We start from the raw sequence: 15,476 nt of genomic DNA, 5'->3' as shown, positions 1-15,476 counted from the left end.
TGTTTTTTTTTTTAAGAAGAAAAACAGCTATGTAAGACATTTCGGAGACAACTGAGGAAATTCAAACATGAACTGAACATTAGCAAATTTTAGGAGGTGTTGTTAGTTTTCTTAAGTGTGATAATGGAATTGTGGTTATGCAGGAGAAATGCTGTTTTAAGAGGTACATGATGAAATATTTAAGGGTGAAGGGTCATGATGCATGAAACAGACTTTCAAATGGTTCACATAGGTATATAAATGAAGCAAACTTGGTAAAATGTTAACAGTTGTTGAGTGTAGGTGGTAGGTTTATGGGTGATCATTGTACTGTTCTTCAAACTTTTAAAAAATAATTTTCAGGGAATTCCCTGGCGGTCCAGTGGTTAGGTCTCTGCACTTTCACTGCCATGGCCTGGGTTCATTCCCTGATAGGGGAACTAAGATCCTGTAAGCCCCGTGGTGTGCCCCCCCCAAATAATAATAATTTTCATAATAAAAATTGGAAAAAATATGATGTGGAATGGAACAAGATTGGCAAAGTGTTGATAATTATTGAGGCTACGTTATGGGAAATAGGAGTTCATTAAACTGCTTTCTCTACTCCTGTATATATCTGTAAATTTCCAAATTAAAACTTTTGTTTAAAAAATAGAGAAGAGCCCTGGAAGGGAATAAAACAAAATAAAAAGAAGGATATTGAAAGAGACAGCTACTACAGGGTTATTATTTACCCTTGTTTGAGTTCTTCAGGTGTCAGTTCTGGCCTTAATATTAGTCAAGTATTATTGGACAACCCCAATTCAGTGGAGTTATCTGAAAAGAGATAGCTTTCTGAAGTGGAAAATAAGGCTTGGGGTCTCCAATGCCTTTCCTTCCACCCTCCAAATGATGGGTGGGCATTAGGAACAACGTGAGATAGAAATAAAAAGAAGTCTGTCATTTGGCAAAGGCAAGGGGCAGAGCAAATACTGACAGAGAGCAAAGGAGGTAGGAAAATGTTAGGACACTCAGAAAAAAGCAAGCCAAGGAGCAGGCTTACTGTGAGGCCTGGGCTGAAGGTCAGATTAACCTCAAGATTTTGCAGTTGGGTCATTTACACCCCAGGGGCTCTAAGAGCTGGGGTGAAAGTGAGTGGCTATCTGTGAAATCATCTCTAATAATGGGCGCAAAACAAAGATCAAATTAAAAGTTGATAAAATAATACAACATAACTCTACTAACAATAACGTGGCTTCTGCTGGGACTGGCCAACAGTTGCAGCCAGCTTTGAAAAAGATGCATCCAATAGCAACACTTGATAATTTTATGAATCAATAAATTCTTCTCAGAAGTGGAACCAAATTAGTCAAGTGAGTGAACTTGCCTACAGCTACAAAACAACCTGAAACAGGGAAATGATTCCGAAAAGACAGCAAACTGAAGACTCATCCTGTGACTTAACAGTCCCCAAAGCTACAGTGTCAATTTGGATTTTTTTTTTTTTTTTTTTTTGGTACGCGGTCCTCTCACTGTTGTGGCCTCTCCCGTTGCAGAGCACAGGCTCCAGGCACGCAGACTCAGCGGCCATGGCTCACGGGCCTAGCCGATCCGCGGCACGTGGGATCTTCCCGGACCGGGGCACGAACCCATGTCCCCTGCATCGGCAGGCGGACTCTCAACCACTGCGCCACCAGGGAAGCCCTGGATTTTATTAATAGACCTAATGGGTTTCCTATCCTTTCCCATTTTCAATTACTTGTGTGGAAATCTTACTATACTTAGTTCCTAGTAAGAAAAGAATGGCAGAATCCCAGATCCTCTCATGGACATTGGGCCTAAGACAAAAACATGTGAGAACCACCATCTTTAGAGTCTTATACTGATGCACAAAACACGGCGCACCAACCTAGTGCTCTCGGGAGCCAGGCAAGTAATGTAACTGGCCTAATGAAAGGCAACAGGGGGACTTCCCTGGTGGCGCAGTGGTGCTAGAGTTTCCAGCTTGAAATCTGAAACTTTATTGAAAATGTCTGATAATTAACACAGAGAGTGGTCCCTCAAAAAAAAAAAAAGTCCATGGCCAGATATAGCTGTAAGCATCCAATTTTTCAACCTCTGGCAAAGATATATGTACCAAAACGCTCCCCACAGCAGTTAAATGTATAGCAAAGTTGAAAACATTCTAAAATTCCAGCAATAAAAGATTGGTTGAATGAAATGCTGTTAAAACAATGTTATCCACACACACACACACATACACATACTGATATGGAATCAACTCCAAAATAGATAATTAAATGGGAAAATGTTAGGTCCAAAAGAGGGCCTGTACTATGCTCCCATTTGATATAAAGTCGGGGTAGCGGCAATAGGAACAATGTAAGGTAGAAATAGAAAGGGAGGGGATATTTAACGATGTTCAGAATAGCTCTGGAAATTTACAAAAGAATTTGGTAGTCGTGGTTGCCTTTGGGGAGGAAGCTGGAAATCTGGGATGAGAAGAGAACCTTACTTTTCACCGAGCATCCTCTTAAAAATGTTACAATTTTCCCCCAAGTACATGTATTACTTTTAGCTTTCAAAAAGTTAATAGGAGCTTCCCTGGTGGCGCAGTGGTTGAGAATCCGCCTGCCAATGCAGGGGACACGGGTTCGAACCCCAGTCTGGTAAGATCCCACATGCCGCGGAGCGGCTGGGCCTTGTGAGCCCTGGCCGCTGAGCCTGCGCGTCCGGAGCCTTGCTCCGCAACGGGAGAGGCCACAGCAGTGAGAGGCCCGTGCACCGCGATGAGGAGTGGCCCCTGCTCGCCGCAACTAGAGAAAGCCCTCGCACAGAAATGAAGACCCAACACAGCCAAAAATAAATTAATTAATTAAAGAAAAAAACTTATGAAAATGGCTAAAATAAAAAAAAACTAGTGACAACACCAAATGCTGGCAAGGATTTGGAAAAATGGATTGCTCATACATTGCTAGTAGGAATATAAAAAAAAAAAAAGTTAATAGACTTTTGAGAAACAACAATAGCAAAACAGCAAGGTGTTGTGCATGTGACTTAGAAAAGCCAGGAAGGGGAATTGGGCTGTCCATGGTTAAAACTGGGGAAGGAGGTCAGTGAATTTTCTCCCTAATTTCTTTGTTTCTCTTTGTGTTTTCCCCCTTGAGCCACTTCTCATTATCTCTCCTTAATTTGTGGTTTGCTTGTCAACATCTGTTTCTCTTTCACCTCACAATCTCCCTGTGCCCACATCTCCCTCTCCTCCTCGAAAAGGAAGAGCTGATGAGTAAATAAAAACGGAGTATGATTGGGAAAAAACCATTAGAATGGCCCCCAAATCCAGGACACTGGAAAACAGGCCTTGGTCTTGGATATCCTAATAAAATTAGAAGCTAGCTCTAATATATTTATTTTAAGCATTTATTTCATATAACTCACCCCAGGGACAAGTGGTAGATGCAATCCAGCCAACTAAAAACACACCTTCCCTGTTCAAGCCCCACACTCAATCCCTAAGCCCTGTGGGTTCCACCTCAGTAAAATCTCTCAAGTCCACTCCTTCCTCTAGACCCATCTAGAGCCTCATTTCCTGCTTTCAGGCTCCCATATGGTATCTCAGGCTCAGGAATTCTTGAACTTTCATCCCACGCCTTTTTACAACTCTGTGCCTCTGCAAAACTGCTTCTTCTGCCTGAAATCCACTGGGTTAAAAGCATAGACACAGGAGCCACACTGCCCGAGTTCGAATCCTGACTTAAGTTTTCTTCTTCCACAAAATGGAAGCAGAGTACCTACCTCACAGAGTTGCTGGGAAGATTAACACAAGTTATAAATGTACAGCACTTAGTGCCTGGCACATGATAAATGCTTGGTGTTAGCTGATGATATGTATCAACTAGGAACCTCCTACGCATCCTGAGGCCCAGCCAGGACCTCACTCATTTCCCACTGGCACTGTCACTCCTTCCTTTGCTCCCCCACTGCTTGATCCCTGTCTCTGTTGTGGTCCCTTTTACTGTATTATAATAACCTATTCACATATTCACATATCTATCTGCTCCCTTAGCTCTTGCAGGCCATGAAGAGCAGGGACTGTCTTATTCATCTTTGTACCTCAACACCCGGAACACAGTATTTCCTAAATACTACTTTTCCAGGGAATTAATCTAGCTCCATTGGGATACCTGTGATTCCCAAACATGCTATGGAGCTTTAGACCCTGTACCTAAGCACATGCCTTTCCCAGTCCTTCTCTGCCATCCACTTGGTAGATCTATTCTTTCATTTTTTTGTGTACTCATGTTTCTCCACTCACGGCCCTAAAGGTCAAACGTCACTTTCCCTGTGAAGTCATCTTTGACTCCTCCTTCACTTCCCAGTTATTTCTAGGTTTATATCTCTCTGGCATTTTATAGCATCTGTACTAATTAGTTCTCTTAGATGTCTTTTTTCTCTACTCAACAGATCGTTGAGAACCCGATGTGTAATACCATGTATGGCACTTGGTAAATCAGTGGCCCTCAGTTCCAGCTATACATCAGAATCACCCACAGTGTTTTAAAAATCCTGATTTGCTGGGCCCCATCCTTATCAAGAGTCTTTCAGGCAAAGCCCTAAATCACTCTCTGATAGCTGATGGGCAGCCAGGGTTGAGAACCTTGGTAGCAGATATGAAAACTTATGCTAACGACCTATATCCATTCATCAAATGGAAGACAGTAAAGATTCATTCCACTAAGCCTGAACCAATTCTGAAGGATCCTCCCACTAGAGACATATAAGGACAGTATGCTGTCTTCCTGATGACGCTCTGGTTCCTTACCATGAAACTGGTGCGCTTTAAAGGGTCCGTGGAAGGCGAAAGTAGTAGAATGTGCTAGACCCAACCACGGTAATGGCACAGGTGAACAGAGACCAGGAGAAACAGCTTTATTTGGACTGAGAGTTGGAGAGTGAGAGGAGGACCTGAGATAGCATCCTGAGCTAAGGAGTAGAGATCAGTTTCCAAAATGGCAGTCAGAGCTCATCAGCCAAATGGACTCCACTTCCCAGCAGCCTTGTAGTGAGTGCAATCAATAAAACGCCTGCTGGGAAATGTTTATTTGCCACTAAATCATCCAAGCATGCCACAATTACAAGAAAGGTACAGGTTGCTTTTTCCTTTCCATAATTAAATTTCCACAGCATCTCCCCAATCATGAGTATTACAAAAGAAAGTAAAGAAATCACATTTTACAGATCTTAGACTTGTCTGCAGCATTTAGCTCAAATCTCACCATTTTCAAAAAATAGTTCTCCTGCAAAATTCACCAGCTAAAAGTTCTATCCAAGCAGTGGGAAGATGGCCTTTGCTAACCCATGGCAATTCTTTTCCCATTTTCCCTAGCCAGTTAGGGTTGAACAGCAGAGTGAGGCTTAGATTGCAGGGGTGGCGGGGGGAGGGACACAAGGGCTAATTTCCCCCAGTACAAGATGGCATCTGAAGCTTGATGGGAGAGCAGAACTGGAGAGACTTGAGGGAAGGGTCCAGGCCCTGTGTTCAGTCAGAGTCACTGCTGGAAGAGGAGGAGGAGGAGGAATGCTGCAAGGGGAAAGGGGAAAGGAGATACCATCAGACCCAGATGAACTTTGATCACTCCATGGGACATTCTTTGGTGCCCTACACCTCCACCCAAGTGCCCTTTGCTTTCTAAGAAGGTCAGGAGTCTTGAACCAGACTGTCCCTTAAACAGCAAAAACAAGGATTTCCTTCAGCAGTGAGCATACAGGAATGGATGAAACCATCCTAAATCACTGCACAGAAGTTATTGCATTTGGAGCAAATTTCCAATTTTCTTTACCTAAGCCAATGCCTAGGCAAGGAATAAATTATAGGCACAAGCATAGTACAGTGCAGGGAAACAGCTGCTACCTTATAATAATGATTAGCTGCATGGACATTCCTAGTGGCTATGAGTCTAAGAAAAATGAGTAGAATCAGCAGCTGTGTGTGCATCTGTCTCTACTTCTTCCTAAGTCCCAACTGGGAGAAAGTGAGGAAGGCGGGAGAGAAAGCTGGGAGAGTCCTAGTCAAGGTTCTACACATGCATACTCCCATCAACAACTGTCATAAAAAACATTTTTTAGTCTCTCCATTCAATCTCACCTTTCCTTCTCCTCAGACTTCTACCAAAGATCCAGAACTAGGATTAGCACCCAAAGCCATAAGGCAAATAAATGCTAGGCAGAAAAATGTAAATTAAGGCCTCCTCAAGATCGAGGTTGGTTCAACACTTCCAGAATTGTCCTGAGAGCTACTTTTACCCTTGCTAATTAACACTCCTCTGGAATGCTACAAGGGGAAAAGGGAAAGGAGATATCATCAGACCCAGATGAACTCTGATCACTCCATGGGACATTCTTTGGTGCCCTACATCTCCACCCAAGTGCCCTTTGCTTTCTAAGAAGGTCAGGAGTCTTGAACCAGACTGTCCCTTAAACAGCAAAAGCAAGGATTTCCTTCAGCAGTGAGCACACAGGATACTTAGCCTTGGGGCTGAGCATGAAACTCAGGGCTTTATTTGAGGCTGAGAGTCACTGACTGCTCTTGTCCTGTTTCCCTGCCAGACAGTAGGACAATAAGGCCCACGTAATTACCACAACACCCTGAGAATACTGAAGGAGAGAAAGAAACTCCAGGAACTAGGCCAGATTATTATCTGTTAATTATTATATAAGATTTTGCTTTGTCAAAGGACTGACTCTATTGCTTGACATTTGACCACCTCAGTGGGTGTGTCCAACCTGCTAAAACAAACATGGGGTGGGGAGGGGTGGAATTCCGGGAAGAGAAAGGCAAATTAGAAAGGCTTTTGATTCTGATATCCATTCTAAGGCTCAGCCTAGCCCCTCCCAGATAGAAGACCTAATTAGCCTAATAATTCTTCTCAAGATTATCAAGATTATCAGATTCTTCCCAGTGGGAATCCTTTACACAATCGCTGCCCCATGTCCTCAGACTTCGAATCCTCCTTCCTTGCCCTCCCACTGCCTCTCTAGTCCCTCTGAGGGGGCACCCCTTACTAGCCAGGATCCAGAGGGCACTGACCTTGCCATGTTTGTGGTGTTTCTGCTTCTTTTTATGAGCTTTTCTCATTTTCTTTTGCATCTTCTTGTCAATCACCATTCCTGGTCCTACCATGCCAGGAGCCAATGGATTCACAGGACACATGCCAGGGGCAGGTGGTGGGTATGGAGGGGGGTAGGGACCTGAGGGTTGGCATCCTGGATACCCCGGTGGCACAGGGTGACAGGGCCCACCAGGGGGAAAGGCTGGATTCCCCTGGGGTGCTCCTGGGGGAGTGGGAAAGGGGCCTGGAGGAAAGGTAGGGGTGGCAGGTGGTGGATGGGCAGGATTGCAACCTCCAGGGTACCCGACGTTAGGGGGGTGTGGATATGGCCCTTGCTGCCCTGGTGGAAGAAGCAAAGAATCAATTAAGATTAGAACTGCCCAGAACCTCTGACAACAAACAACAACAAAAAGAAGAGGATTTCGTTTCTCACTCAATAGTTAAAGGCAAACGGAAAGGTGAGGAAAGAAAATGGAGGGTAGGGGAGACAAACTTACGTAAGAGAGATAAAAGGTAACGTCCCTGGCAGGGCGGGGGAGAAAGGGAGGCAGTGAACTCTAGGGAAGGATGAGAACATCGGTCAGCTATGGACTGAGGACTTTGCTTTTGCGGGTTCGGGGAGAGGTGGAGGAGAAACTGACACAGAAACCTTCTGTTGTGGCCCTTCTGAAAAGGGGTTGGAGCAAGAAAGGAGATTCCCCAAACACCTACCGGCATTGGGATTCCACATGTTCAGCTATTTCTTCCAGCCTGAGGAGAAACAAATGAAGGCAAGAAGCTGACGGCCCAGAAATGGGCAGGGGTTTTAGAGACCAAGCTCAACTCCAACGCCTCCCGCTCCGCAACAGCCTCTCAGAGAACTACCAAGACCTCCACAGAAGAAATGTTTCTTTCCACCCGTTCCTTCGCCCCCAACACCTATTCTATTCCTAGTTCCCTAACCACAGGAACCTTGCTCCCAGGGCCCCTCCACCTTCCACTAGCTCTGGCCGCGGCTGGAGGTTTCTAAGTCCTCCGGAGAGGGGCAGACTCCGCGAATCTCGCTATCCCCATCACTCAGAGACCGAGTCCGGAAGACTTTAGCCACCTATAAGCTGCGAAGGGATCTTAAACAACTTAACCGCTCCCGGAGAAGAGTGACGGGGGACAGGACCCCCACCCCAGGCTAAGAAAAGGACCTGCCTTGAGGCGAAAGGAGGTAGGCGGCTCAGGAAAGATTCTCAAACACTTACATGGCTAGACATACCCCCTCCCACATTAAAAAAGGCAAATACAGATCCTGGCTCCCAGCTGCGAAGGGACCCCCCTCACCCAGGAATGGAAGAAGGAGGAAACTGAGGAATCCAGGCGTCCAGTCACCTCTACACCACTGCTTGGGCGGACTCCTCCTTTCAGCCTCCACTCTCACTTCCTGGTCACCCTCCCACTTTAAGCTTCAGCATCCGCCTCTGCTACCGCCTGATTGGTACTATGTGGTCATTCAGCATTACGATTGGAGAACATAGTCGTCAATCACTCTAGGCTCGAAGGCAGCATTTGAGGTAGGGGCGGAGCCAGGCGCTTCAGGACGCGGCAGTACAGAGGAGCGGGCGGGCCGGAAATTCCTGGGGGCGGGGCTAGGAGAAACCGGCTAGGAGAGGGCGGGGCCCGTTTCTGGGCGAAGTCCTTGAGTGCCTTGGGGAAACTCAACCCTTGACCTCTGAGCCCTTAGTCCAGTGGGTGCCACACCTTGTAATGTGAATATACTGTGATAAGCGGTATACAGACATATATATATATATATATATATATGGATGGAGCGCTTAAGGAAGGGCGGAGAGCTGCTAAATCTCACCCCAAGCCTCAATATTGCGGCCTCCCTCTTAGTCCCCACAGGAAATAAGAAAACATTCTTGGGGAAAATACAGAGATTTCTAATCTCTCCTAGGATTCTCTATCTCAATTGCATAGCTCCGCCATCTGTCAAATTGCATAAACCAGAAACCAAGAAGTCGTCCTGATGGCTCTCTCTTTCCTTCACCTTTCCCCCGCATCTGCTTCCAACTTCAGGAAGGGTCCGTTTTGTTTCCCAAATAAATCTAGAATCACTACACTTCTCTCCATCGTCTCTGCTCCCAGCCTACCATCATCTCTCAACTGGATTGCAGCAATGGCCTCTATTTTTTTTAATAACACAATTAACAAGCTTGATTTAATGAATATATATAGAACCATACACCCAAAATTTAAAAATACTTATCCTTCTTAAGCATACATAAAACATTTTTAAAAATTGGTCTCAACTAATATAATTCAAATTTCAGAGAATTGTGTATTATATACTGTATTCTTTGACCTCAACATAAAATATAAATACAAATGAAACCGAGCAGGACCCTGTGGGGCCCTCACGGGTACAAAAGTCTTTCGGTGTCCCCTTTTCTAGTTTGTAGGAAAGAGTTTAGCCTCCTAGACCTTCCCTGAGTTCCAAAGGGCAGATTCAAACAGTTGCTAATTAGGGAAGGGAGGGAATGCAGAAACAAAGGGTGAACAGTCAAAAAACAATAGTGCATCAATAAAGCAGGGTCCTGGTTTCTCCTGAAGGTGAGACAGGCTGGGACCTGGGACCCTTTGCTGCAGTGCTGCAGTTTTTGCACCTGGACCCACCTCTCCTCGAGCAACAAAATACAAAGAGACTGTACGGGACTAAAAATAATGTGCATGCACAGTTGGGGCAAATTCTGGACAAAAGATACAAAAGAGACCAAAAACCCAACTGCCACTTTTGAAGAGCCTGCAGCAAATGCAGGGTACTGCGCATGCCCCCTGCACACACCACCACCTAAGGGGTGGGCAAAACACCTAAGCCACCCCTCCAACCCGACCCCTGGACACACCCCTACCCTCACCCCACATAAGGAACAAGCTCACCACCCACCCCTCAGGGAGCGAGCCAGAGAGGGAACCTGTTGTACATTCTTGCTCCCCCCTGCTGTAGCAGGGACCCCAGTAAAGCCTTGCCTGAATTTCTTGTCTGACCTCTGATCAATTTCTAATGATTAGGGAGGCCAAGAACCCTCATCTGTAACAAAGGGATATATATAACAATATATTTTTGAGTTATTCTGTGAAAACTAAGACCCCCCACCCAGTTGGAGGATGGTAAATTCCAGCTGAGCACAAGATTCCTGGAATACCATCTCAGTTACCTCACCACCAACCAATTAGAAGAAAGTCACATGTCCTGCAGGCCTCGCCCCAAACTTTGCCTATAAAAACTCCTCCCCGAAAAACATCAAAAAATTTGGGTCTTTTGAGCGCAAACCACTGGTTCTCCTTGCTCAGTCCTGCAATAAACCTTTCTCTGCTCCAAACTCCAATGTTCTGGTTTGGCCTCACTGTGCGTCGGGCACAGGAGCTTGTGTGCATTCAGCAACACAAACATACATTTGGAAGTTAAAAAAAAAGTCTTGCAAATAACTTTGGGTCAAAGTATAATACATGATGGAAATTAAATACTTTGAACTCAACCATAATGAAAACATTACATCCCAAATTTGTGAGCTACAAAAAATTTGAAGATAAATTTTATACTGAGTTTGTCATCTTGAACTAAAATTTTTGATAGATTTTTTATTTTTTTAGATATTTATTTATTTATTTGGTTGCGCTGGGTCTTAGTTGCAGTGCATGGGATCTTCATTGTAGCATGTGGGATCTTTAGTTGCGGCATGTGAACTCTTAGCTGCAGCATGTAGACTCTTAGTTGAGATATGTGGGATCTAGTTTCCTGACCAGGGAATGAACCCAGGTCCTCTGCGTTGAGAGCACAGAGTCAACCACTGGACCACCAGGGAAGTCCCAATTTTTTTTCTTTTTTTTTTTTTTTTGCTGTACGCGGGCCTCTCACTGCTGTGGCCTCTCCCGTTGCGGAGCACCGGCTCCGGACGCGCAGGCTCAGCGGCCATGGCTCACGGGCCCAGCCGCTCCACGGCATGTGGGATCTTTCCGGACCGGGGCACGAACCCGTGTCCCCTGCAACGGCAGGCAGACTCTCAACCATTGCGCCACCAGGGAAGCCTGGAAGTCCCAATTTTTAATTTTTTAATTAAAATTTTTTTGTTATATATATTTTATTGAAATACAGTCGACATACAATATTATGTTTTACATAACCATAGTACATATTGATATATTTTTATATCAGGTTTGTGCTAAATATTTGAGATGAATTGGGACGGGCACTTTTTTTGTTTTTGTTTTTAACGCCATTTATATCTGAGTTACTTCTTCCTTGTAAGATCATTGAGTTTGAAAGAAACTATTGATGTGTCTATATGGGCATGATGCCTCTTAGAATTTAAATATTTAAAACTATTTCTTTTTTAAAGCAGCTTTATTGAAATAGAGTTCATATACCATACAATTCACTCATTTAAAGGGTACAGTTCAATAGTTTTTAGCATATTCTGAGCTTGTGCCACCATTGCCATTATTTAATTTTAGAACATTTTTTGTCCCCCTTAAAATAATTCCACACCCCATTAGTAGTGAATCCTCATTCCTCTCCCTGCCTCTCCCCCATTCTGCCCAAGCCCTTAGCAACCACTAATCAATTTATAAATTCTCCTGTTTTATACAAACGGAAAATTGTACAATATGTGGCCTATCGTGACTGGCTTCTTTCACTTTGCATAATATTTCAGGGTTCATCCATGTTGTAGTATGAATCAGTAGTTCATTCTTTTTTATGAAGGAAATACTGAATAATATGCCACTGTTTGGATATACCACATTTAGTTTATCCATTCATCAGCTGATGGACATTTGAATTGTTTTTACGTTTTGCCTATTATATATATCACTGCTATGAACATTCATGTACAAATTTGTGCATCCATATGTGTTTTTTATTATCAGCATAGAAATGTATTTGAATTCAAAATTATATGGTTATACTTAGAATAATGTAATAATTATCTAAAACACATATCATCCTTGGCTCTGAAATAGTTCTAAAGATGTCATTCTTTTTTTTTTTAATGTCATTTTTTTGAAGTCAAAAAACATGTAGTAAGAATGTACAAGGAGGACTGCCCTGGTGGCGCAGTGGTTAAGAATCCACTGGCCAATGCTAGGGGACACGGTGTCAAGCCCTGGTCCGGGAAGATCCCACATGCGGCAGAGCAACTAAGCCCGCGCACCACAACTACTGAGCCTGCGCTCTAGAGCCTGCGAGCCACAACTACAGAGCCCACAAGCCACAACTACTGAAGTCTGTGCGCCTAGAGCCCGTGCTCCGCAACAACAGAAACCACCTCAATGAGAAGCCTGGGTACCACAATGAAGAGTAGCTCCCACTCACTGCAACTACAGAAAGCCCATGCAGCAACGAAAAACCAACACAGCCAAAAATAAATAAATAAATAAAATTACTTAAAAAAAAAAAAAAGAATGTACAAGGAAACAAAAATATAAAAAACAAGTTCGCTGAGTATTGGGAGTTGTTACAAGAGAGACACACCAAGATAAATGTAACAGAGTCCAAATTATATACCATGCAGCAAGGTGTTCTCTTGCTTTATCAACTCCTAGAAAATAAATTAGTAACCTCAGTAATGCAAGAATACCACCACTTGGTTAAAAGGACAAACTTTCTGAGGGACACAGGTAGTAATTCACTATACTTCCCCTTTCTATAAGTCCTTTCTTCACACCAGTTTATTTTTGTTCCCCTAAAATATGTTTTATCCTTTAAAAAAAAATGTGGTTTTATTTGTAAGTTGGAGTAAATAATATCCTGATTGAAATATGCAACTATTTAGTTAAAGATGCTCAGAGATCAAATTTTTGAAAAAGGTGAGTCAGCTAGTTAGCAGGGACCATCAGTAGCTAACAGAAAAAAAATTTTCAGATATTATATGTTTGCTAAATGGATTAAAAAAAAAAAAGGGCTTCCCTGGTGGCGCAGCGGTCGAGAGTCCGCCTGCCGATGCAGGAGACACGGCTTCGTGCCCCGGTCCGGGAGGGTCCCACATGCCGTGGAGCGGCTAGGCTCGTGAGCCATGGCCGCTGGGCCTGCGCGTCCGGAGCCTGTGCTCCGCAACGGGAGAGGCCACAACGGTGAGAGGCCGCGTAACGCAAAAAAAAAAAAAAAAAAAAAAAAAAAAAAAAAAGAATAAGCAGTTAAAAATGGGTGAAAAAATCCCAGGGTTTACTGTGACCAAGACAATCAAAAGCAGACAGACCCATTTACTTGTGGAGCAAGCTATAAGGAGGTTCCAAGATAGACTCTGGTTTCCAACAGTATCCACCGCCAAAGGGCAAACTCAGAATGTCTCCTCCTCTGTAGAAACTGGAACGCAGATGAGCAGGCTTTTTCTGAGTAGCCCTTCACATACATCATCCTGTAGATCTGATGGGCTTGACTGCCCAGAATGATTGGGCTCTTTGTGCTAACCACAGAGTCTTGTGCTAATCCCAGATCCTTAGTCATGAGTGTTGTTCTGAATCCACCCTGATAGTTATTAGGAAAGGGAACTCCGTGAAGCATGCCAGGTATGGGATTATAAGTATCACTTGACCAAAGCTGTCCTGAGCTCACATATAGGATTTTAGCCAATGGTTCTGGGTCAAGCCCCAACCTGATTCCCAGATTCATAGCATCAGCAGTTCCAATCATACCATCCATACCAGCAGCGTGTTGTAGCCGATCCTCACAGCCTGCCCAGTCCCAAGGGCTCCCAATGCACCACATTGGAGCCCTTGTACCCCAGCAACTCTTGGGCAGCAGCAAATTCATCTGTGACTCCTCCCACCATAAACATTAGGTTCCCAGACTGAGCAGCTCCCACACCACCAGAAACAGGGGCATCCATGAAAATTGCTCCCATTTTCTCAACTTTTTGGCCAATTCTTTCGAAACTGTAGGATCAATAGTACTGGAGTCTATTAATAGTGAGCCTTTCTTCACTTTTGTTGGAATTCCATTTGCTCCAGAATAAGCTTCTATTGCACTGATACTGGTGGGCAACACTGTAATAATTCCGTCAGCTTTTTGGGCTACATCTGCTGGGGAAGACACTACCTGTATACCTGCATCGAGAAATTCTTTGCATGCATCAGGGAACACATCATAAATAACAAGCGGATAGCCATGTTTCATGAGATTTTTTTGCCATTGGATGCCCCATTTGCCTAGTCCAGTGAATCCAGCTGGAATCTTAGAAGCCATTGACCTAGAACACACCACTGCAAGGCTGGCCCCTGCCAGCGGCTCCAGTAGGGAGGCCCGAGGACCTCCACAGAGCTGTAAGGAGGCTGCCTTGCTGCCCCGGCTCATCCACTGACTCTGAGGGTGCGTGGGGACGCGTGCAACCACCATATGTTTTCAATTCTGTTGGGTATTTACTTAAGAGAGGAATTGCTAGGTAATACGGTAACTGTATGTTTAACTTTTTTGAGGAACTGCCAGACTACTTTCCAAAATAGCCACACCATTTTATACCCCCACCAGCAATGTATAAGTGTTCCAATTACCCCGCATCTGCACCAGCACTTGTTGCTGTCTGTCTTTATTAGTGTAGCCATGCTAGTGGGTACGAAGTGGTGTTTCATTAAATGTCCTGTCAGCATCCACTCTGGCCCTCTTCTAATTCATTCTCCCACCTCAGAAATTGTTTTCTAAAGCCAACTGTGACATCACCCTACTGCTTAAGATTCTTCAACGGCTTTGCATTATCCTTAAGACAAAGGTGGAAAGTATTTTTACATGTACGTATTCATTTTTGTTGAATAGGTAATATGTTCACATGCTTTGAAAACCAAAAAGGACCAAGAGGTAGAAAGTGAAAAGTCTCCCTCCCGCTCTTGTTCTCCTTTACCCAGCCTCCCCCAACCCACATAGCCCACACAACCACATAACTGGTTTCTTATATATACTTCCACAGTTTCTTCATTACAATCAAGCAAATACTGATATAAATTTATATCCCCTCTTTTAAGTATACAAACAGCAAACTATGCAGAGTTTAATTTGCAACTTTCCCCCCACTTAATATATCTTGGGGATGTTTCCATACCAGTCAGCACAGTGTGTCTTCAGTCTTTTTCACAACCCTATTTGATTCTTTTGTATGACGTACCATAATCAATTTAACCAGTCAAAAGATATTTGTGTTATTTTCCATCTTCTGCTACTAAAAACAATGCTGCAACAAATAACCTGACAAATATGTCATTTTACATATTTTTACTTTTTTATAGGTACTGATGAATTACCCTCCATAGAGGTTATATTTATTTACATTCTCACCAGCAATACATGAGTGTCTGTTTCCTCCAACTTGTCCAACAAAAAAATACTCAAAATCTTATTACTGCAATGTCTGCAGTGGTCTGGCCCTGCTACCTTGCTGGTCTCCTCTCATA

At 43.9% G+C, this 15,476-nt stretch overlaps 1 protein-coding gene and 1 pseudogene across 3 annotated transcripts; both read right to left on the bottom strand.

Moving 5' to 3' along the window:
• Positions 1–4,862: 4,862 nt before the first annotated feature.
• On the bottom strand, positions 4,863–8,478 carry PRR13 (proline rich 13). Of its 3 annotated transcripts, none has more exons than XM_060024870.1 (4): positions 8,379–8,478; positions 7,779–7,817; positions 7,046–7,407; positions 4,863–5,539 (listed from the first exon to the last, which is right to left on the bottom strand). In XM_060024870.1, exons 2-4 carry the CDS (start codon positions 7,795–7,797, stop codon positions 5,498–5,500), a joined length of 423 nt encoding a protein of 140 aa, XP_059880853.1. In that variant the 5' UTR covers positions 7,798–7,817; positions 8,379–8,478; the 3' UTR covers positions 4,863–5,497. The 3 variants fall into 3 exon arrangements, with proteins under 3 accessions (XP_059880853.1, XP_059880856.1, XP_059880852.1); XM_060024873.1 differs by having other exon boundaries at positions 8,427–8,448; XM_060024869.1 differs by having other exon boundaries at positions 8,300–8,398.
• A 4,836-nt stretch (positions 8,479–13,314) lies between these two features.
• On the bottom strand, positions 13,315–14,430 carry LOC132434299 (3-hydroxyisobutyrate dehydrogenase, mitochondrial pseudogene; annotated as a pseudogene).
• Positions 14,431–15,476: the final 1,046 nt, after the last annotated feature.

The sequence above is a fragment of the Delphinus delphis genome, chromosome 11, assembly GCF_949987515.2.
Source record: "Delphinus delphis chromosome 11, mDelDel1.2, whole genome shotgun sequence".
Taxonomy (NCBI): domain Eukaryota; kingdom Metazoa; phylum Chordata; class Mammalia; order Artiodactyla; family Delphinidae; genus Delphinus; species Delphinus delphis.
The sequence above is the reverse complement of the archived record's forward strand: the minus strand, read 5'-3'. Positions and strand labels throughout refer to the sequence as shown.